The sequence below is a fragment of the Pseudophryne corroboree genome, chromosome 4, assembly GCF_028390025.1.
Source record: "Pseudophryne corroboree isolate aPseCor3 chromosome 4, aPseCor3.hap2, whole genome shotgun sequence".
NCBI classification, from domain to species: Eukaryota; Metazoa; Chordata; class Amphibia; order Anura; family Myobatrachidae; genus Pseudophryne; species Pseudophryne corroboree.
This window is the reverse complement of record NC_086447.1, coordinates 3530376-3553979: the sequence shown is the minus strand read 5'-3', so window position 1 is coordinate 3553979 and position 23604 is coordinate 3530376. Positions and strand designations below refer to the sequence as shown.

The 23604-nt window shown below is 48.7% G+C and overlaps 1 protein-coding gene across 1 annotated transcript in view; it reads right to left on the bottom strand.

Moving 5' to 3' along the window:
- Positions 1-8535: 8535 nt before the first annotated feature.
- The window catches only part of EIF2B4 (eukaryotic translation initiation factor 2B subunit delta), a 141624-nt gene continuing 126555 nt past the window's right edge, over positions 8536-23604 (bottom strand). Inside the window, exons 12-13 of the mRNA XM_063914920.1 lie at positions 20546-20726; positions 8536-8792 (exon numbers count right to left, since the gene is read on the bottom strand). Coding sequence (XP_063770990.1) covers positions 8587-8792; positions 20546-20726 — 387 coding nt within the window. The 3' untranslated portion in view covers positions 8536-8586. The remainder of the gene's footprint in view (positions 8793-20545; positions 20727-23604) is intronic.

Here is a 23604-nt window from a genome sequence, read left to right as displayed (position 1 = left end):
ATCGATTCCCATTGGTCCATTCTCGTGTACTTGAATTAATAACCTGCTTCCCCGGTCATGTGATACTGATCACATGACCGGAGTCAGTAGTCCATCCCCACTCTGAGGTCACGTCATGCTCGTCATGTGACCACAGTTGATAATTTGCTCATTACAGTCATTGGAGCATGTGACCTGAAGTCTCTGGTCATGTGACCGCATCTGTCAGAACAACATCTACGTAGATGCACTGCCAGGAATCATGAAATATCACCCACGTGATCTGGCTGTTGGCTCAGTTCATAGGATGTTAGTTAATCTCTTTATGCAATGAACTTGATCTGAGATAAAAGGAGCACTGTCTCGAGAGAACAAGGTTTGAGCGACCCAAACCTCGGGCCAGTCCCACTCCTAGACCATCTTCACCTTCTACCGAAGAACCCATGCAGGTCAACCGTTCCCGTCTCACCAATGAGGAACGTCAAAGACGCAGACAGGGCAACCTCTGCATGTATTGTGGGGCGGCTGACCACTTCAAGTCTTGTATTCAATGTCTGGGAAACTCCCACTCCTAGCTTACGCAGGAGAGGTTAAGCTAGGCACATTCCCTAACCAACTTACCAGGAAGGAGTCACTATTGGCTGTTTGTTTGGAACTTCCCTCTTCATGTTGCAGCACTTTTGGATTCCGGAGCTGCTGAAAGTTTCATTACTTCTGCCTTAGTCAAACATTCTGAGATACCGACCGTTCGTTTGGAGCAAGCTATTTCTATAACAGTGGTTGATGGAAGTTATATACCTGCAGGAATCATCTCACCATACTGCTCCTCTGAAGATGAAAGTTGGTATTCTACATTTCGAAGCTCTCTCTTTTCTCGTAATTCCCAAATCTTCTCAAAAAATAATCCTAGGATTCCCGTGGTTACAGAAGCATAATCCCGCTTGGATTGGCAAACTATGGATGTGCTCGCCTGGGGGAAGTCGTGTTCCCAAAGCTGCTTATCCACCGTCAAGCCACTTCTTACCCTACATTCCACTAATATTCCGGATGCCTACCAATACTTCCTAGACGTCTTCAGTAAGCAGGGGGCGGACACTCTGCCTCCCCACCGTAGTTGGGACTGTCCTATCGATTTTTTGCCTGGTAAAAAACACCTCCCACAGGCCGAACGTATCCTCTATCTCTCCTGGAAACCCAAGCGATGTCTGAGTACATACAGGAAAATTTGGCCAAAGGATTCATTCGCCCTTCCTCTTCTCCAGCCGGGGCGTTTTTTTTTTTTATAAGGAGGACGGGGGCGTACGGCCTTGCATTGACTACCAGGGCCTTAATGAAGTCACAGTTAAGAACAGGTATCCCTTGCCCTTGATCCACGAATTATTGACCATGTAAAGGGAGCTACCATTTTCACAAAATTAGACCTACGTGGGGTTTATAGCCTTATACGAGTGGAAGACCGCGTTCAATACCCGGGATGGACATTACGAATATCTGGTGATGCCCTCCGGCTTGTACAATGCTCAAGCAGTCTTCCAGAATTACGTCAATGAGCTCTTCCGAGATCTACTCTGCAAATGTTTGGTTGTGTATCTTGACGACATCTTGATATTCACCAAAGATTTGAAGATCCATCGTGAACAGGTTAAAGAAGTCCTGAATCGTCTAAGGAAAAACTAGCTCTTCTCTAAATTGGAGAAGTGCACTTTTGAAGTTTCTTCCATCCCCTTTCTAGGTTATATTATCTCTGGGAAGGAGTTACAGATGAACCCTGCCAAGATCCAGGCTATCAGAGATTGGTCCCTTCCTGCTTCCCTGAAGAGTATCCAGCTGGGGTTCGCTAATTTTTATAGGAAATTCATTAAAGATTACTCCTCCATTGTTGCTCCTATTACTGCATTGACAAGGAAGGGTTCCAATCCTGCAGCGTGGCCACCTGACGCACTCAAAGCTTTCTAATTTCTAAAAGAGGCCTTCATGTCTGCTCCTATCCTTCGACAACCTGATCTCAGCCGTCCCTTTCAAGTGGAGGTAGATGCTTCCTCGGTGGGAGTCGTTTTATCCCAGTTCTTTGAAGACCAGAGAGCTCATCCCTGCGCTAACTTTTCCAGGAGATTCTCCCCAGCGGAGCAGAAGGGGAGCAGGAGTTGCTGGCCATAAAACTAGCTTTTGAGAAGTGGAGATACTTGCCAGAAGGAGCACAGCATCCAATTTCAGTAATCATAGATCATTAAAACCTCTTATATCTTCTTCGATGTCTAAACCCACGGCAAGCCAGGTGGGCACTCTTTCCCCCCCCCCGTTTCTCATTCAAGCTCAGTTATCGTCCAGGTTCACTCAATCGGAAAGCAGATGCTCTCTCTCGTTCAATGAATTCGGATGAGTCCACCGATCTTCCGGAGAGACAATTCATCTTGGATCCAACCTCCTTTGCCACGACTCGTACTGCTCCACTTCCTCCACCCGGGAGAACCTTTGTTGCACCAGAGCTCCGGAAGAAGTTACTTACATGAGCTCATACTTCACCCTGCATGGGACATGCAGGTGGTCTCAAAACCCTTAAGTTTATCCAACGCTCCTACTGGTGGCCTCATCTTAAAGCTGATGTTCTAGAATTCGTAGCAGCCTGTCCAAAGTGCGCCCAACATAAGAGTCCGAGAGGATTGCCATCTGGTCTTCTACATCCTCTATCAAACCCACGAAAACCCTGGACACACATAGCCATGGACTTTATAACTGATTTGCCTGTCTCCAGAGGTTGAAACACCATTGTGGACCGGTTTTCCAAAATGGCGCACTTTGTCCCACTCAGGTTTTCCAACCGCTTCAGAGCTATCAAATTTGTTTACATCAGATGTCTTCTGGTTACATGGGCTACCACAAGAGATTGTTTCCGATTGAGGGCCTCAATTTGTGGCTAAATTCTGGAGAGCACTAAGTTCAGCCTTCGTAATGAAATTAAGTTTCGTCTCTGCATACCATCCTCAGTCGGATGGCCAGACTGAGAGAGTGAACCAAGACTTAGAGACTTCCCTGCGAATCTTCATGTCTTCTTCTCAGGATGATTGGCTGGACTATCTTCCATTCGCTGACTTCGCTCACAATAATCTTTACCATTCCGCTACCCATTTCACACCCTTTTAAGTGAATTATGGACTTTATCCACACGTTCCCGTTTTCCAATCGCTTCCAGCTCCCGAAATGCCTGCTGCAGAGTTAGCCCTTCAGCAATTCTCTAAAATGTGGAGACAAGTTCTTGAGGCTCTGCTTAAAACATCCAATAAATACACATTTTTTGCAGATCGGAAACGGAAGACTGTCCCTAGTCTCAAAGTGGGGGATCAAGTCTGAATTTCTACTCGAAACTTAAGACTCAAGGTCCCTTCCAAAAAGTTTGCCCCCAGATTTATTGGACCATATCCTATTGAAAGAGTTTTGAATCCAGTAGCATACAAGGTGACGTTGCCTCCTTACTTGAAGATCCCTAATGCATTTCATATCTCCTTACTGTAGCCTCTCATACTTAACCATTTTCAGGCTGCGTTTCCTAAACCTCCCAAGGTGCAAGCTGCTCAGGGAGAGGAATTTGAGATTCACAGGATCCTTGACTGTCGTAAAAGATATGGTCATCTCCAATATCTTATTGATTAGAAGGTATATGGACCAGAGGAAAGATCATGGGTTTCTGAAGAGGACGTCCATGCCCCAAGATGCTAAGAACCTGATGAAAGCACAAAAGTGTTCGGAGCCCACCCTAAAAAGTCAGCCAATTGCTTCTGAAAGAAAATGGATAGGGCTGAAATCTGGACCTTCACAGATCCCAACCTTAGACCCATATCCACTCCTGCTTGCAGGAAGAGGAGGAAACGTCCCAGTTGAAATTCCACCGCAGGAAACTTCTTGGACTCAGACCAAGAAACATATTTCTTCCAAATACGATGGTAATGTTTTGAAGTTACCCGTTTCCTAGCCTGTATGAGGGTAGGAATAACTTTCTTCAGAATACCTTTCCGAGCAAGAATCAGGCGCTCAACTTCCATGCCGTCAAACGTAGCCGCGGTAAGTCTTGATAGGCGAATGGCCCCTGCTGCAGCAGGTCCTCCTGAAGAGGAAGAGGCCTCGGCTCTTCTTGCAGTAGATTCAGAAGGTCCGCGTACCAAGCCCTTCTTGGCCAATCTGGGGAAATGAGGATCACTTGAACCTTTGTTCTCCTTATGAGCTTTAGGATTCTTGGGATGAGTGGGAGTGGTGGAAACACGTACACTGACTGGAACACCCACGGAGACACCAGGGCGTCCACTGCCACTGCCTGTGGGTCCCTCGACCTGGAACAATAACGCTGAAGCTTCTTGTTGAGACGAGAGGCCATCATGTCTATCGGAGGCAATCCCCAAACATCTGTTATTTCCTTGAAAACCTCCGGATGGAGTCCCCACTCTCCTGGATGGAGATCGTGTCTGCTGACGAAGTCTGCTTCCCAGTTGTCTACTCCTGGAATGAAGATGGCTGACAGCGCCAACGTGTTTTTTTCTGTCCAGAGGAGTAATCTTGTCACCTCTGACATTGCCGCTCTGCCCTTTGTTCCGCCCTGTCGGTTTAGGTAAGCCACTGTAGTTACGTTGTCCGACTGCACTTGGATGGCCCGATTTCTCAGAAGAGGGGCCGTCTGAAGACCGTTGTAGACTGCTCTTAGTTTCAGGATGTTGATGGGTAGGCCGGCTTCCAGGCTTGACCACCGTCCTTGGAAGGTTACTCCTCGAGTGACCGCTCCCCAGTCCCGGAGGCTCGCATCCGTTGTTAGCAAGACCCAGCCCTGAATCCCGAACCTGCGGCCTTCTAGGAGGTGAGGCAATTGGAGCCACCAGAGGAGAGAAATCCTTGCCCTTGGTGACAGACGAATTCTCTGATGCATGTGGAGGTGAGATCCCGACCACTTGTCCAGGAGATCCAGTTGGAAGGGTCGAGCATGGAACCTCCCGTACTGGAGAGCCTCGTAGGAGGCCACCATCTTTCCCAATAGGCGAATGCATTGATGAACCGACACCCAGGGTGGCTTCAGGACTTTCCGGACCATAGTTTGAATCACCAACACCTTTTCCTGCGGAAGAAACACCTTCTGCACTTCTGTGTCCAGGATCATTCCCAGAAAGGACAACCTCTGGGTTGGTTCCAAATGTGACTTTGGAAGGTTCAGAATCCAACCATGACTCTTGAGAAGGCGTGTTGTGAGAACAATGGACTGCAGCAGCTGCTCCTTGGATGGTGCCTTTATCAGCAGATCATCCAGATATGGAATGATGTTAACCCCTTGTTTGCGGAGGAGAATCATCATCTCTGCAATCACCTTGGTAAACACCCTTGGTGCTGTGGAGAGGCCGAATGGCAGGGCCTGGAACTGGAAATGACAGTTCAGCAATGCGAAACGGAGATAAGCCTGATGCGGCAGCCATATCGGAATGTGGAGGAACGCATCCTTGATATCCAGGGATACCAGGAATTACCCCTCTTCCAGACCTGATATCACCGCCCTGAGAGACTCCATCTTGAACTTTAGAAAGGGGTTCAATAATTTTAGGTTCAGAATGGTCCTGACCGAACCATCCGGTTTCGGTACCACAAAAAGGTTTGAATAGTAACCTGTGGTTTGTAAATGAGGAACTGGAAAAATGACCTGTGCCTCCACCAGCTTTTGGACAGCCTCCTGTAGTACAGTGCTGTCTGCCAACAGAGTTGGTAAGCCTGATTTGAAAAAACAATGAGGAGGGAGACTTTGAGATTCCAGCCTGTAGCCCTGGGATACAATATCTATTACCCAGGGATCCAGGCCGGACGATACCCAGACGTGACTGAAGTGTCCGAGTCTCGCTCCCAACGGCCCCACCTCCAGGCCAAGCGGTCCACCATCATGCGGAGGACTTTGGCGTACCTGAAGCAGGCTTTTGTTCCTGGGAACCTGCAGCTGCGGGTTTCTTGGACTTAACTCGACCTCCCCTTAAGAAGGTATTGGATGTTCCGGCCTTTCTAGGCTTGTTAGGCCGAAAGGACTGTGTTGCAGATGAAGAGAAGGATTTCTTTGGAGCAGGCGCAGCTGAGGGAAGAAACGGAGACTTACACGCTGTAGCCGTGGATATCCACGCATCTAGAGCTTCCCCAAAGACAGCCTGACGTGTGTAGGGTAGGGACTCCACACTTCTGGATTCCGCGTCAGCCGACCACTGGCGCAGCCACAGTCCCTGACGAGAGATTCCCGTAGCCATGGAACCCATGTCTTTCATGGATTCTACCATAAAACCTGCTGAATCATGTATGTTGCGTAAATACAAAAGCAACATCCCCTCTCTATCCATCGTATCCAAATCCTCTAGTAAGGTAGCCGACCACTTCACTATAGCTTTTGCAATCCATGCAGTAGCAATAGTGGGACAGAATATGGCCCCCGAAGCAGCGTACATTGATTTAAGTGTGTTATCAATTTTCCTATCAGCCGGCTCCTTTAAGGTGGTAGATCCTGGAACAGGTAAAACCACCTTCTTTGAGAGTCTGGAAAGAGATGCGGCAACAATTGGCGGGTTTTCCCATTTTTTTCTATCCTCCTCAGGGAAAGGGAACGCCACCTGGACCCTTTTAGGGATTTGGAATTTTTTCTCCGGGTTTTCTCATGCTCTCTCAAATTTAGCATTCAATTCCTTTGACGCAGGGAAGGTTAGCGAGGCTTTCTTATTTTCAGTGAAGTAAGCCTCCTCACCTGCTCAGGTGTGGTATCATTAACATTTAACACATCCCTGATAGCCTCTATCATTAATTGCACCCCCTTTACAAGAGATGTGGACCCCCACAACACATCCCCATCACCCTCTGTGGTGTCAGAATTGGTATCCGTGTCGTCTTTTGTAACCTGCACAAGCGCACGCTTATGGGGTTATATAGCGGAGCGTCCTGAGGTACCACCCTGTCAGAAATCTGAGAAATCCAAGATTTGATAGAGGAAAACCACTCTGGTTCCTTTGCTGGTATCTGTGCTAAACCAGTGCTATCCTGATTACGTGGAATGGGATCATCCTGGGAGGACAAATTCTCTGCAGCATATGACACAGTGTCCCTGGACATAGCTAAAGGAGTCCATCAAACACTCCACACACACACACACACACACACACACACACACACACACACACACACACACAGGTGAGGGCAGACAGAGTCCCTCCCCCCCCTCCAAGAATGACAAGAGAGACAGAGATCGGAGCCAACCCACACACAGCGCTTTTATCCAAAGGAGACCCCTTGTCAGCGCTGACTGTGCACCTTAATAGGACACACAGTCGTATTGCAGTCGTATTGCAGCCTCCCCCCCCCCCCCTCTACAACCCCCTGGTACCGTGTACTGATAGCTGGAGTTGCTGTGGAGGGACTTGTTTCTCCTGATCAGCGCTGTGCAGGCAGGAAAATGGCGCTGAACGCTGCTGGGTCCGCTCTGAGAAGCTCCGCCCCCAAAATGGCGCCGTCTTCCCGCTCTTCATTAGATTATACTGGCCTGAGGATTTAGTGCTGGCTGAGATCCGGGAACCCCGACAGGCTTCTGGACCAGTGTAGGGTGTAGCGCTGGCTCAGGGCACCCCTCACAGCGCCGCACCATGTACTGCTGAGCCACCCGGAGCGCAGTTAATACTGTGCTCCTACCTTGTGCCGCCATCTTCACACCGGCCCCCCGCTTGCTAGGGGGGGGTCGGTGTTTCACTCACATCTTCAGCTCTGTAAGGGGGTGGCGGCATGCTGCTGGGGCGAGCGGTCCCCTGTGGCGGGGAACGATCTATCCATTCAGGAGCTCAGTGTCCAGTCAGCGGAGACAGTGGCTCAGACCCCGCAGGGCGGACACTACTCCCCCCCTTAGTACCTCGCTGCAGGGAGGCTGTTGCCAGCAGCCTCCTGTAAAATAATAAACTCTAAATAAAACTTTTCTAGGGAAGCTCAGGAGAGCTCCCCTAGCTGTGACCGGCTCCTCCGGGCACATATTCTAAACCGAGTCTGGTAGGAGGGGCATAGAGGGAGGAGCCAGCCCACACTCTCAAACTCTAAGTGCCAATCTCTCCTGGTGGACCCGTCTATACCCCATGGTACTAATATGGACCCCAGCATCCTCTAGGATGTAAGAGAAATCTCCTTTTATATCATATAGGCCTACTTTGTTACCATACCGATGTGAATCACGATGAGCAGTCCTCTGTTCTGTGCAATCCCCGGCTGCTGAGGACTGTGACAGGGAAGAGCTGCCACTGATAACGTGAGGATTGTATACACATTTATATATCATCCATTCATCCCTCTCTCTATATACACACACACATACACAGTCACCCTTCAATATAGGCAGACAGGGGGTACAGGACACGCCCACGTGGCACGGCAGGGCTCCGCCCTCTGCATGACACAATGACTTACAGAACTAGGACAACCCATCAGGGGAGGAGTCAAGGGGTACAGCACACAACAACCTGGCACAGCAGGGCCCCGCCCTCTGCATAACACAGTGACTTTCAGAATCAGGACACCCCATCAGAGGAGGAGGCAAAGAGCGTTTAATAAGAGACATAAATAATACACGGCTTCCCATTATTGCTCCCCGCTCTTCACACGAAGCACCACCGGTACCGACGTGCAGGGGATCATCCCCATACCCAGGTCAGTGATCACTAAATCCACCAGGTCCGGGGGCGTCACATCATACACCAAGTTCAGAAGACGCAGGTTCTGGTTCTTCTCCCACTGCCCCAGGGGACATCGCCCCTTCCGGGTGACTACCAGGTCGTCTGGATCATCTGGAGGCAGCAAGAGAGAGACCGAGAAGAATGGAAGCGTTAGAGACACTGGATGCAGAGAGACAGAGAAGGATGGAAGCGTTAGAGACACTGGATGCAGAGAGAGAGACAGAGAAGGATGGAAGTGTTAGAGACACTGGATGCAGCGAGAGAGACAGAGAAGGATGGAAGCGTTAGAGACACTGGATACAGCGAGAGACAGAGAAGGATGGAAGCGTTAGACACTGGATACAGAGAGAGACAGAGAAGGATAGAAGCGTTAGAGACACTGGATACAGAGAGAGACAGAGAAGAATGGAAGCGTTAGAGACACTGGATGCAGAGAGAGACAGAGAAGGATGGAAGCGTTAGAGACACTGGATACAGAGAGAGAGACAGAGAAGGATGGAAGCGTTAGAGACACTGGATACAGAGAGAGACAGAGACAGAGAAGAATGGAAGCGTTAGAGACACTGGATGCAGCGAGAGACAGAGAAGGATGGAAGCGTTAGAGACACTGGATGCAGAGAGAGACAGAGAAGGATAGAAGCGTTAGAGACACTGGATGCAGAGAGACAGAGAAGGATGGAAGCGTTAGAGACACTGGATGCAGAGAGAGAGACAGAGAAGGATGGAAGCGTTAGAGACACTGGATACAGAGAGAGACAGAGAAGGATGGAAGCGTTAGAGACACTGGATGCAGAGAGACAGAGAAGGATGGAAGCGTTAGAGACACTGGATACAGAGAGAGAGACAGAGAAGGATAGAAGCGTTAGAGACACTGGATACAGAGAGAGAGACAGAGAAGGATGGAAGCGTTAGAGACACTGGATGCAGAGAGAGACAGAGAAGGATGGAAGCGTTAGAGACACTGGATGCAGAGAGAGACAGAGAAGGATGGAAGCGTTAGAGACACTGGATGCAGAGAGAGACAGAGAAGGATGGAAGCGTTAGAGACACTGGATACAGAGAGAGACAGAGAAGGATGGAAGCGTTAGAGACACTGGATACAGAGAGAGACAGAGAAGGATGGAAGCGTTAGAGACACTGGATGCAGAGAGAGAGACAGAGAAGGATGGAAGCGTTAGAGACACTGGATACAGAGAGAGACAGAGACAGAGAAGGATGGAAGCGTTAGAGACACTGGTTACAGAGAGAGAGACAGAGAAGGATGGAAGCGTTAGAGACACTGGATACAGAGAGAGACAGAGAAGGATGGAAGCGTTAGAGACACTGGATACAGAGAGAGAGAGACAGAGAAGGATGGAAGCGTTAGAGACACTGGATACAGAGAGAGACAGAGAAGGATGGAAGCGTTAGAGACACTGGATACAGAGAGAGACAGAGACAGAGAAGGATGGAAGCGTTAGAGACACTGGTTACAGAGAGAGAGACAGAGAAGGATGGAAGCGTTAGAGACACTGGATACAGAGAGAGACAGAGAAGGATGGAAGCGTTAGAGACACTGGATACAGAGAGAGACAGAGAAGGATGGAAGCGTTAGAGACACTGGTTACAGAGAGAGAGACAGAGAAGGATGGAAGCGTTAGAGACACTGGATGCAGAGAGAGACAGAGAAGGATGGAAGCATTAGAGACACTGGATACAGAGAGAGACAGAGAAGGATGGAAGCGTTAGAGACACTGGTTACAGAGAGAGAGACAGAGAAGGATGGAAGCGTTAGAGACACTGGATACAGAGAGAGACAGAGAAGGATGGAAGCGTTAGAGACACTGGTTACAGAGAGAGAGACAGAGAAGGATGGAAGCGTTAGAGACACTGGATGCAGAGAGAGACAGAGAAGGATGGAAGCATTAGAGACACTGGATACAGAGAGAGACAGAGACAGAGAAGAATGGAAGCGTTAGAGACACTGGATGCAGCGAGAGACAGAGAAGGATGGAAGCGTTAGAGACACTGGATGCAGAGAGAGACAGAGAAGGATGGAAGCATTAGAGACACTGGATACAGAGAGAGACAGAGAAGGATGGAAGCGTTAGAGACACTGGATACAGAGAGAGACAGAGACAGAGAAGAATGGAAGCGTTAGAGACACTGGATGCAGCGAGAGACAGAGAAGGATTGAAGCGTTAGAGACACTGGATGCAGAGAGAGACAGAGAAGGATAGAAGCGTTAGAGACACTGGATGCAGCGAGAGACAGAGAAGGATAGAAGCGTTAGAGACACTGGATGCAGAGAGAGACAGAGAAGGATGGAAGCGTTAGAGACACTGGATACAGAGAGAGAGACAGAGAAGGATGGAAGCGTTAGAGACACTGGATACAGAGAGAGACAGAGAAGGATGGAAGCGTTAGAGACACTGGATGCAGAGAGAGAGACAGAGAAGGATGGAAGCGTTAGAGACACTGGATACAGAGAGAGACAGAGACAGAGAAGGATGGAAGCGTTAGAGACACTGGTTACAGAGAGAGAGACAGAGAAGGATGGAAGCGTTAGACACTGGATACAGAGAAGGATAGAAGCGTTAGAGACACTGGATGCAGCGAGAGAGAGAGAAGGATGGAAGCGTTAGAGACACTGGATGCAGCGAGAGACAGAGAAGGATGGAAGCGTTAGAGACACTGGATCCAGCGAGAGACAGAGAAGGATGGAAGCGTTAGAGACACTGGATGCAGAGAGAGACAGAGAAGGATGGAAGCGTTAGAGACACTGGATGCAGAGAGAGAGAGAGACAGAGAAGGATGGAAGCGTTAGAGACACTGGATACAGAGAGACAGAGAAGGATGGAAGCGTTAGAGACACTGGATACAGAGAGAGACAGAGAAGGATGGAAGCGTTAGAGACACTGGATGCAGAGAGAGACAGAGAAGGATGGAAGCGTTAGAGACACTGGATACAGAGAGAGACAGAGAAGGATGGAAGCGTTAGAGACACTGGATACAGAGAGAGAGAGACAGAGAAGGATGGAAGCGTTAGAGACACTGGATACAGAGAGAGACAGAGAAGGATGGAAGCGTTAGAGACACTGGATACAGAGAGAGACAGAGACAGAGAAAGATGGAAGCGTTAGAGACACTGGATACAGAGAGAGACAGAGAAGGATGGAAGCGTTAGAGACACTGGATACAGAGAGAGACAGAGAAGGATGGAAGCGTTAGAGACACTGGATGCAGAGAGAGAGACAGAGAAGGATGGAAGCGTTAGAGACACTGGATGCAGAGAGAGAGAGACAGAGAAGGATGGAAGCGTTAGAGACACTGGATACAGAGAGAGACAGAGAAGAATGGAAGCGTTAGAGACACTGGATGCAGCGAGAGACAGAGAAGGATGGAAGCGTTAGAGACACTGGATGCAGCGAGAGACAGAGAAGGATGGAAGCGTTAGAGACACTGGATCCAGCGAGAGACAGAGAAGGATGGAAGCGTTAGAGACACTGGATGCAGAGAGAGACAGAGAAGGATGGAAGCGTTAGAGACACTGGATACAGAGAGAGACAGAGAAGGATGGAAGCGTTAGAGACACTGGATACAGAGAGACAGAGAAGGATGGAAGCGTTAGAGACACTGGATGCAGCGAGAGACAGAGAAGGATGGAAGCGTTAGAGACACTGGATCCAGCGAGAGACAGAGAAGGATGGAAGCGTTAGAGACACTGGATGCAGAGAGAGACAGAGAAGGATGGAAGCGTTAGAGACACTGGATACAGAGAGAGACAGAGAAGGATGGAAGCGTTAGAGACACTGGATACAGAGAGACAGAGAAGGATGGAAGCGTTAGAGACACTGGATACAGAGAGAGACAGAGAAGGATGGAAGCGTTAGAGACACTGGATACAGAGAGAGACAGAGAAGAATGGAAGCGTTAGAGACACTGGATGCAGAGAGAGAGACAGAGAAGGATGGAAGCGTTAGAGACACTGGATGCAGCGAGAGACAGAGAAGGATGGAAGCGTTAGAGACACTGGATGCAGAGAGAGACAGAGAAGGATAGAAGCGTTAGAGACACTGGATACAGAGAGAGACAGAGAAGAATGGAAGCGTTAGAGACACTGGATACAGAGAGAGAGACAGAGAAGGATGGAAGCGTTAGAGACACTGGATACAGAGAGAGAGACAGAGAAGGATGGAAGCGTTAGAGACACTGGATACAGAGAGAGAGACAGAGAAGGATGGAAGCGTTAGAGACACTGGATACAGAGAGAGAGACAGAGAAGGATAGAAGCGTTAGAGACACTGGATGCAGAGAGAGACAGAGAAGGATAGAAGCGTTAGAGACACTGGATACAGAGAGAGACAGAGAAGAATGGAAGCGTTAGAGACACTGGATACAGAGAGAGAGACAGAGAAGGATGGAAGCGTTAGAGACACTGGATACAGAGAGAGAGACAGAGAAGGATGGAAGCGTTAGAGACACTGGATACAGAGAGAGAGACAGAGAAGGATGGAAGCGTTAGAGACACTGGATACAGAGAGAGAGACAGAGAAGGATGGAAGCGTTAGAGACACTGGATGCAGCGAGAGACAGAGAAGGATGGAAGCGTTAGAGACACTGGATGCAGAGAGAGACAGAGAAGGATAGAAGCGTTAGAGACACTGGATACAGAGAGAGACAGAGAAGAATGGAAGCGTTAGAGACACTGGATACAGAGAGAGAGACAGAGAAGGATGGAAGCGTTAGAGACACTGGATACAGAGAGAGAGACAGAGAAGGATGGAAGCGTTAGAGACACTGGATGCAGCGAGAGACAGAGAAGGATGGAAGCGTTAGAGACACTGGATCCAGCGAGAGACAGAGAAGGATGGAAGCGTTAGAGACACTGGATGCAGAGAGAGACAGAGAAGGATGGAAGCGTTAGAGACACTGGATGCAGCGAGAGACAGAGAAGGATGGAAGCGTTAGAGACACTGGATACAGAGAGAGAGAGAAGGATGGAAGCGTTAGAGACACTGGATGCAGAGAGAGAGACAGAGAAGGATAGAAGCGTTAGAGACACTGGATGCAGAGAGAGAGACAGAGAAGGATGGAAGCGTTAGAGACACTGGATGCAGAGAGAGAGACAGAGAAGGATGGAAGCGTTAGAGACACTGGATGCAGAGAGAGAGACAGAGAAGGATGGAAGCGTTAGAGACAGTGGAGGATCTGTGTGTATACTGGGAGGGTGCGACTCTCCTGGAGCCAGCAGCTGGATCCTAATCCGCTGTTAGTAAAGAGACACTATGGGGGGGTGTACATTCCTGATGTGCAGGTGTTACGGCAGGTACAGCTTTGTTCTCCGGCTTCTGGCACGCTGGCAGTAAAGAGACACTATGGGGGGGGTGTACATTCCCGATGCCAGGATAATGTGATGTGCAGGCGTTACGGCAGGTACAGCTTTGTTCTCCAGCTTCTGGCAGTAAAGAGACACTATGGGGGGTGTACATTCCTGACGCCAGGATAATGTGATGTGCAGGCGTTACGGCAGGTACAGCTTTGTTCTCCGGCTTGTGAGCTAACCATCCACTATTCAGCCATTGCGTGTCATGATCTGACGACAGCACAGGGGAGTGGCTGAATAATGAGTGGCGTGTGACATCACTGAGCGTGACCAGGCAAATAGATCAGACCAGGGTAAGCGAGGTGCGCAGCATCTACAGTCCCCTGTTATGTGCACTGCCCGGGAACATGGCGCTGAGACATCAGGAGGCATCATTACACACAGCACTAGACTTGTGATGTCACCGGGGGCGTGGCTACCAGAAGGAACACATGGTGCTATATGCCAATACGCTGGGGGCGTGGCTATGAGGAGCGATTGGCAGCACTATATGTGATGACGCTGGGGGCGTGGCTATGAGGAGCGATTGGCAGCACTATATGTGATGACGCTAGAGGCGTGGCTATGAGGAGCGATTGGCAGCACTATATGTGATGACGCTGGGGGCGTGGCTATGAGGAGCGATTGGCAGCACTATATGTAATGATGCTGGGGGCGTGGCTATGAGAAGCGATTGGCAGCAGTATATATTATGCTGGAGGAAAGGCTATGAGGAGTGATTGGCAGCACTATATATGATGCTGGAGGAAAGGCTATGAGGAGTGATTGGCAGCAGTATATATGATGCTGGAGGAAAGGCTATGAGGAGTGATTGGCAGCAGTATATATGATGCTGGAGGAAAGGCTATGAGGAGTGATTGGCAGCAGTATATATGATGCTGGAGGAAAGGCTATGAGGAGTGATTGGCAGCAGTATATATAATGCTGGAGGAAAGGCTATGAGGAGTGATTGGCAGCAGTATATGTGATGCTGGAGGAAAGGCTATGAGGAGTGATTGGCAGCAGTATATATAATGCTGGAGGAAAGGCTATGAGGAGTGATTGGCAGCACTATATATGATGCTGGAGGAAAGGCTATGAGGAGTGATTGGCAGCAGTATATATGATGCTGGAGGAAAGGCTATGAGGAGTGATTGGCAGCAGTATATATGATGCTGGAGGAAAGGCTATGAGGAGTGATTGGCAGCAGTATATATGATGCTAGAGGAAAGGCTATGAGGAGTGATTGGCAGCAGTATATATGATGCTGGAGGAAAGGCTATGAGGAGTGATTGGCAGCAGTATATATGATGCTGGAGGAAAGGCTATGAGGAGTGATTGGCAGCAGTATATATGATGCTGGAGGAAAGGCTATGAGGAGTGATTGGCAGCAGTATATGTGATGCTGGAGGAAAGGCTATGAGGAGTGATTGGCAGCAGTATATGTGATGCTGGAGGAAAGGCTATGAGGAGTGATTGGCAGCAGTATATATGATGCTGGAGGAAAGGCTATGAGGAGTGATTGGCAGCAGTATATATGATGCTGGGGGAAAGGCTATGAGGAGTGATTGGCAGCAGTATATGTGATGCTGGGGGAAAGGCTATGAGGAGTGATTGGCAGCACTATATGTGATGCTGGAGGAAAGGCTATGAGGAGTGATTGGCAGCAGTATATGTGATGCTAGAGGAAAGGCTATGAGGAGTGATTGGCAGCAGTATATATGATGCTGGAGGAAAGGCTATGAGGAGTGATTGGCAGCAGTATATATGATGCTGGAGGAAAGGCTATGAGGAGTGATTGGCAGCAGTATATATGATGCTGGAGGAAAGGCTATGAGGAGTGATTGGCAGCAGTATATATGATGCTGGAGGAAAGGCTATGAGGAGTGATTGGCAGCAGTATATGTGATGCTAGAGGAAAGGCTATGAGGAGTGATTGGCAGCAGTATATGTGATGCTGGAGGAAAGGCTATGAGGAGTGATTGGCAGCAGTATATATGATGCTGGAGGAAAGGCTATGAGGAGTGATTGGCAGCAGTATATATGATGCTGGAGGAAAGGCTATGAGGAGTGATTGGCAGCAGTATATATGATGCTGGAGGAAAGGCTATGAGGAGTGATTGGCAGCAGTATATATGATGCTGGAGGAAAGGCTATGAGGAGTGATTGGCAGCAGTATATATGATGCTGGAGGAAAGGCTATGAGGAGTGATTGGCAACAGTATATGTGATGCTGGAGGAAAGGCTATGAGGAGTGATTGGCAGCAGTATATATGATGCTGGAGGAAAGGCTATGAGGAGTGATTGGCAGCAGTATATATGATGCTGGAGGAAAGGCTATGAGGAGTGATTGGCAGCAGTATATATGATGCTGGAGGAAAGGCTATGAGGAGTGATTGGCAGCAGTATATATGATGCTGGAGGAAAGGCTATGAGGAGTGATTGGCAGCAGTATATATGATGCTGGAGGAAAGGCTATGAGGAGTGATTGGCAGCAGTATATGTGATGCTGGAGGAAAGGCTATGAGGAGTGATTGGCAGCAGTATATATGATGCTGGAGGAAAGGCTATGAGGAGTGATTGGCAGCAGTATATATGATGCTGGAGGAAAGGCTATGAGGAGTGATTGGCAGCAGTATATATGATGCTGGAGGAAAGGCTATGAGGAGTGATTGGCAGCAGTATATATGATGCTGGAGGAAAGGCTATGAGGAGTGATTGGCAGCAGTATATATGATGCTGGAGGAAAGGCTATGAGGAGTGATTGGCAGCAGTATATATGATGCTGGAGGAAAGGCTATGAGGAGTGATTGGCAGCAGTATATATGATGCTGGAGGAAAGGCTATGAGGAGTGATTGGCAGCAGTATATATGATGCTGGAGGAAAGGCTATGAGGAGTGATTGGCAGCAGTATATATGATGCTGGAGGAAAGGCTATGAGGAGTGATTGGCAGCAGTATATATGATGCTGGAGGAAAGGCTATGAGGAGTGATTGGCAGCAGTATATATGATGCTGGAGGAAAGGCTATGAGGAGTGATTGGCAGCAGTATATATGATGCTGGAGGAAAGGCTATGAGGAGTGATTGGCAGCAGTATATATGATGCTGGAGGAAAGGCTATGAGGAGTGATTGGCAGCAGTATATATGATGCTGGAGGAAAGGCTATGAGGAGTGATTGGCAGCAGTATATGTGATGCTGGGGGAAAGGCTATGAGGAGTGATTGGCAGCAGTATATATGATGCTGGAGGAAAGGCTATGAGGAGTGATTGGCAGCAGTATATATGATGCTGGAGGAAAGGCTATGAGGAGTGATTGGCAGCAGTATATGTGATGCTGGAGGAAAGGCTATGAGGAGTGATTGGCAGCAGTATATATGATGCTGGAGGAAAGGCTATGAGGAGTGATTGGCAGCAGTATATATGATGCTGGAGGAAAGGCTATGAGGAGTGATTGGCAGCAGTATATATGATGCTGGGGGAAAGGCTATGAGGAGTGATTGGCAGCAGTATATATGATGCTGGAGGAAAGGCTATGAGGAGTGATTGGCAGCAGTATATATGATGCTGGGGGAAAGGCTATGAGGAGTGATTGGCAGCAGTATATATGATGCTGGAGGAAAGGCTATGAGGAGTGATTGGCAGCAGTATATATGATGCTGGAGGAAAGGCTATGAGGAGTGATTGGCAGCAGTATATATGATGCTGGAGGAAAGGCTATGAGGAGTGATTGGCAGCAGTATATATGATGCTGGAGGAAAGGCTATGAGGAGTGATTGGCAGCAGTATATATGATGCTGGAGGAAAGGCTATGAGGAGTGATTGGCAGCAGTATATATGATGCTGGAGGAAAGGCTATGAGGAGTGATTGGCAGCAGTATATATGATGCTGGAGGAAAGGCTATGAGGAGTGATTGGCAGCAGTATATATGATGCTGGAGGAAAGGCTATGAGGAGTGATTGGCAGCAGTATATATGATGCTGGAGGAAAGGCTATGAGGAGTGATTGGCAGCAGTATATATGATGCTGGAGGAAAGGCTATGAGGAGTGATTGGCAGCAGTATATATGATGCTGGAGGAAAGGCTATGAGGAGTGATTGGCAGCAGTATATATGATGCTGGAGGAAAGGCTATGAGGAGTGATTGGCAGCAGTATATATGATGCTGGAGGAAAGGCTATGAGGAGTGATTGGCAGCAGTATATGTGATGCTGGAGGAAAGGCTATGAGGAGTGATTGGCAGCAGTATATGTGATGCTGGAGGAAAGGCTATGAGGAGTGATTGGCAGCAGTATATATGATGCTGGAGGAAAGGCTATGAGGAGTGATTGGCAGCAGTATATATGATGCTGGAGGAAAGGCTATGAGGAGTGATTGGCAGCAGTATATATGATGCTGGAGGAAAGGCTATGAGGAGTGATTGGCAGCAGTATATATGATGCTGGAGGAAAGGCTATGAGGAGTGATTGGCAGCAGTATATATGATGCTGGAGGAAAGGCTATGAGGAGTGATTGGCAGCAGTATATATGATGCTGGAGGAAAGGCTATGAGGAGTGATTGGCAGCAGTATATATGATGCTGGAGGAAAGGCTATGAGGAGTGATTGGCAGCAGTATATATGATGCTGGAGGAAAGGCTATGAGGAGTGATTGGCAGCAGTATATGTGATGCTGGAGGAAAGGCTATGAGGAGTGATTGGCAGCAGTATATATGATGCTGGAGGAAAGGCTATGAGGAGTGATTGGCAGCAGTATATATGATGCTGGAGGAAAGGCTATGAGGAGTGATTGGCAGCAGTATATATGATGCTGGAGGAAAGGCTATGAGGAGTGATTGGCAGCAGTATATGTGATGCTGGAGGAAAGGCTATGAGGAGTGATTGGCAGCAGTATATATGATGCTGGAGGAAAGGCTATGAGGAGTGATTGGCAGCAGTATATATGATGCTGGAGGAAAGGCTATGAGGAGTGATTGGCAGCAGTATATATGATGCTGGAGGAAAGGCTATGAGGAGTGATTGGCAGCAGTATATATGATGCTGGAGGAAAGGCTATGAGGAGTGATTGGCAGCAGTATATATGATGCTGGAGGAAAGGCTATGAGGAGTGATTGGCAGCAGTATATATGATGCTGGAGGAAAGGCTATGAGGAGTGATTGGCAGCAGTATATATGATGCTGGAGGAAAGGCTATGAGGAGTGATTGGCAGCAGTATATATGATGCTGGAGGAAAGGCTATGAGGAGTGATTGGCAGCAGTATATATGATGCTGGAGGAAAGGCTATGAGGAGTGATTGGCAGCAGTATATATGATGCTGGAGGAAAGGCTATGAGGAGTGATTGGCAGCAGTATATATGATGCTGGAGGAAAGGCTATGAGGAGTGATTGGCAGCAGTATATATGATGCTGGAGGAAAGGCTATGAGGAGTGATTGGCAGCAGTATATATGATGCTGGAGGAAAGGCTATGAGGAGTGATTGGCAGCAGTATATGTGATGCTGGGGGAAAGGCTATGAGGAGTGATTGGCAGCAGTATATATGATGCTGGAGGAAAGGCTATGAGGAGTGATTGGCAGCAGTATATGTGATGCTGGAGGAAAGGCTATGAGGAGTGATTGGCAGCAGTATATGTGATGCTGGAGGAAAGGCTATGAGGAGTGATTGGCAGCAGTATATATGATGCTGGAGGAAAGGCTATGAGGAGTGATTGGCAGCAGTATATATGATGCTGGAGGAAAGGCTATGAGGAGTGATTGGCAGCAGTATATATGATGCTGGAGGAAAGGCTATGAGGAGTGATTGGCAGCAGTATATATGATGCTGGAGGAAAGGCTATGAGGAGTGATTGGCAGCAGTATATATGATGCTGGGGGAAAGGCTATGAGGAGTGATTGGCAGCAGTATATATGATGCTGGAGGAAAGGCTATGAGGAGTGATTGGCAGCAGTATATATGATGCTGGAGGAAAGGCTATGAGGAGTGATTGGCAGCAGTATATATGATGCTGGAGGAAAGGCTATGAGGAGTGATTGGCAGCAGTATATATGATGCTGGAGGAAAGGCTATGAGGAGTGATTGGCAGCAGTATATATGATGCTGGAGGAAAGGCTATGAGGAGTGATTGGCAGCAGTATATATGATGCTGGAGGAAAGGCTATGAGGAGTGATTGGCAGCAGTATATATGATGCTGGAGGAAAGGCTATGAGGAGTGATTGGCAGCAGTATATATGATGCTGGAGGAAAGGCTATGAGGAGTGATTGGCAGCAGTATATATGATGCTGGAGGAAAGGCTATGAGGAGTGATTGGCAGCAGTATATATGATGCTGGAGGAAAGGCTATGAGGAGTGATTGGCAGCAGTATATATGATGCTGGAGGAAAGGCTATGAGGAGTGATTGGCAGCAGTATATATGATGCTGGAGGAAAGGCTATGAGGAGTGATTGGCAGCAGTATATGTGATGACGCTGGGGGCGTGGCTATGAGGCACTTAGCGCTATAATTACGCAATATCCTTACCTAACTCATTGGAGACGAAGGAGTCAGTCTGCACCTTCTCGCAGAACTTGTAGGTCTCGCAGCACACCAACACGGGTACATTGTGCGCCTTAGCAATCAGCGCTATCTGGGAGGTTCCCACACGTGACTTGACGTACCCATTCGCTAGTAGCGCGTGTGCTCCCAGGAACACCTTAGACACCTGAGGAGAAGACACGATATACAAGTGATCAGCGTACGTACTCACCGCGCCTCCAATAACCAGACAACTACGCCGTAGCCATACACACTGCGTCCAAGACATTCCCAGTATGGAGACGCAGGACTGCGCAATACCATTACAGGGTGGCTGCTGACTGAGGATGGTAAAATACAGATGCGCAAACACCACCAAACTTATGGGATCCGAGTGTTTCCCAGCTCAGGTCTTCCCGCAACACTCGGATCCCAGAAGAAGGTAAAACTCTGCAATGTCCCTGGAGTCAGAGCTTGTATGTTGTGGATTCCATATAAAAATCCCTCACACTGGAGAGAGATAGAGAGAGTGGGGGGGGATGGGGCTGAAGCATTTATAGTAGGAGCGGATGGATGTATATATATATATTTCTCTATCGTCCTAAGTGGATGCTGGGGTTCCTGAAAGGACCATGGGGAATAGCGGCTCCGCAGGAGACAGGGCACAAAAGTAAAGCTTTTACAGGTCAGGTGGTGTGTACTGGCTCCTCCCCCTATGACCCTCCTCCAGACTCCAGTTAGATTTTTGTGCCCGGCCGAGAAGGGTGCAATTCTAGGTGGCTCTCCTAAAGAGCTGCTTAGAGAGTTTAGCTTAGGTTTTTTATTTTACAGTGAGTCCTGCTGGCAACAGGATCACTGCAACGAGGGACTTAGGGGAGAAGAAGTGAACTCACCTGCGTGCAGGATGGATTGGCTTCTTTGGCTACTGGACATTAGCTCCAGAGGGACGATCACAGGTACAGCCTGGATGGTCACCGGAGCCTCGCCGCCGGCCCCCTTGCAGATGCTGAAACAAGAAGAGGTCCAGAATCGGCGGCTGAAGACTCCTGCAGTCTTCTTAAGGTAGCGCACAGCACTGCAGCTGTGCGCCATTTTCCTCTCAGCACACTTCACACGGCAGTCACTGAGGGTGCAGGGCGCTGGGGGGGGGGCGCCCTGGGAGGCAAATGAAAACCTTTAAAAAGGCTAAAAATACCTCACATATAGCCCCAGAGGCTATATGGAGATATTTACCCCTGCCTAAATGTACTAAATAGCGGGAGACGAGCCCGCCGGAAAAGGGGCGGGGCCTATCTCCTCAGCACACGGCGCCATTTTCTGTCACAGCTCCGCTGGTCAGGAAGGCTCCCAGGTCTCTCCCCTGCACTGCACTACAGAAACAGGGTATAACAGAGAGGGGGGGCAAAATAAATGGCAATATATTAATATAAAAGCAGCTATAAGGGAGCACTTAATCATAAGGCTATCCCTGTCATATATAGCGCTTTTTGGTGTGTGCTGACAGACTCTCCCTCTGTCTCCCCAAAGGGCTAGTGGGTCCTGTCTTCGTATAGAGCATTCCCTGTGTGTCTGCTGTGTGTCGGTACGTGTGTGTCGACATGTATGAGGACGTTATTGGTGTGGAGGCGGAGCAATTGCCAAATATGAGGATGTCACCTCCTAGGGGGTCGACACCAGAATGGATGCATTTATTTGTGGAATTACGGGATAGCGTCAACTCGCTTAAGCAGTCGTTTGCCGACATGAGGCGGCCGGACACTCAATTAGTGCCTGTCCAGGCGCCTCAAACACCGTCAGGGGCTGTAAAACGCCCCTTGCCTCAGTCGGTCGACACAGACCCAGACACAGGCACTGATTCCGGTGGTGAAGGTGACGAATCAACCGTATTTTCCAGTAGGGCCACACGTTATATGATTTTGGCAATAAAGGAGATGTTACATTTAGCTGATACTACAGGTACCACTAAACAGGGTATTATGTGGGGTGTGAAAAAACTACCAGTAGTTTTTACCGAATCAGAAGAATTAAATGACGTGTGTGATGAAGCGTGGGGTGCCCCGATAAAAAACTGCTAATTTCAAAGAAGTTATTGGCTTTATACCCTTTCCCGCCAGAGGTTAGGGAGCGCTGGGAAACACCTCCTAGGGTGGACAAAGCGCTAACACGCTTATCAAAACAAGTGGCGTTACCCTCTCCTGAGACGGCCGCACTTAAAGATCCATCAGATAGGAGGATGGAAAATATCCAAAAAGGTATATACACACATGCAGGTGTTATACTACGACCAGCTATTGCGACTGCCTGGATGTGCAGTGCTGGGGTAGTTTGGTCAGAGTCCCTGATCGAAAATATTGATACCCTGGACAGGGACAATATTTTACTGTCGTTAGAACAAATAAAGGATGCATTTCTTTATATGCGTGATGCACAGAGAGATATCTGCACACTGGCATCACGGGTAAGTGCTATGTCCATTTCGGCCAGAAGAGCTTTATGGACACGACAGTGGACAGGCGATGCGGAGAGGAGTTATTTGGGGTCGGTCTATCGGATTTGGTGGCCACGGCTACGGCCGGGAAATCCACCTTTCTACCTCAAGTCACTCTCCAACAGAAAAAGGCACCGACCTTTCAACCGCAGCCTTTTCGTTCCTTTAAAAATAAGAGAGCAAAGGGCTATTCATATCTGCCACGAGGCAGAGGACGAGGGAAGAGACAGCAACAGGCAGCTCCTTCCCAGGAACAGAAGCCCTCCCCGGCTTCTACAAAAGCCTCAGCATGACGCTGGGGCTTCGCAAGCGGACTCGGGGGCGGTAGGCGGTCGTCTCAAAAATTACAGCGCGCAGTGGGCTCACTCGCAGGTAAATCCCTGGATCCTGCAGATAATATCTCAGGGGTACAGGTTGAAATTAGAGACAGAGCCACCTCGCCGTTTCCTGAAGTCTGCTTTACCAACGTCCCCCTCAGAAAGGGAGACGGTTTTGGAAGCCATTCACAAGCTGTATTCTCAGCAGGTGATAGTCAAGGTACCTCTTCTACAACAAGGGAAGGGGTATTATTCCACTC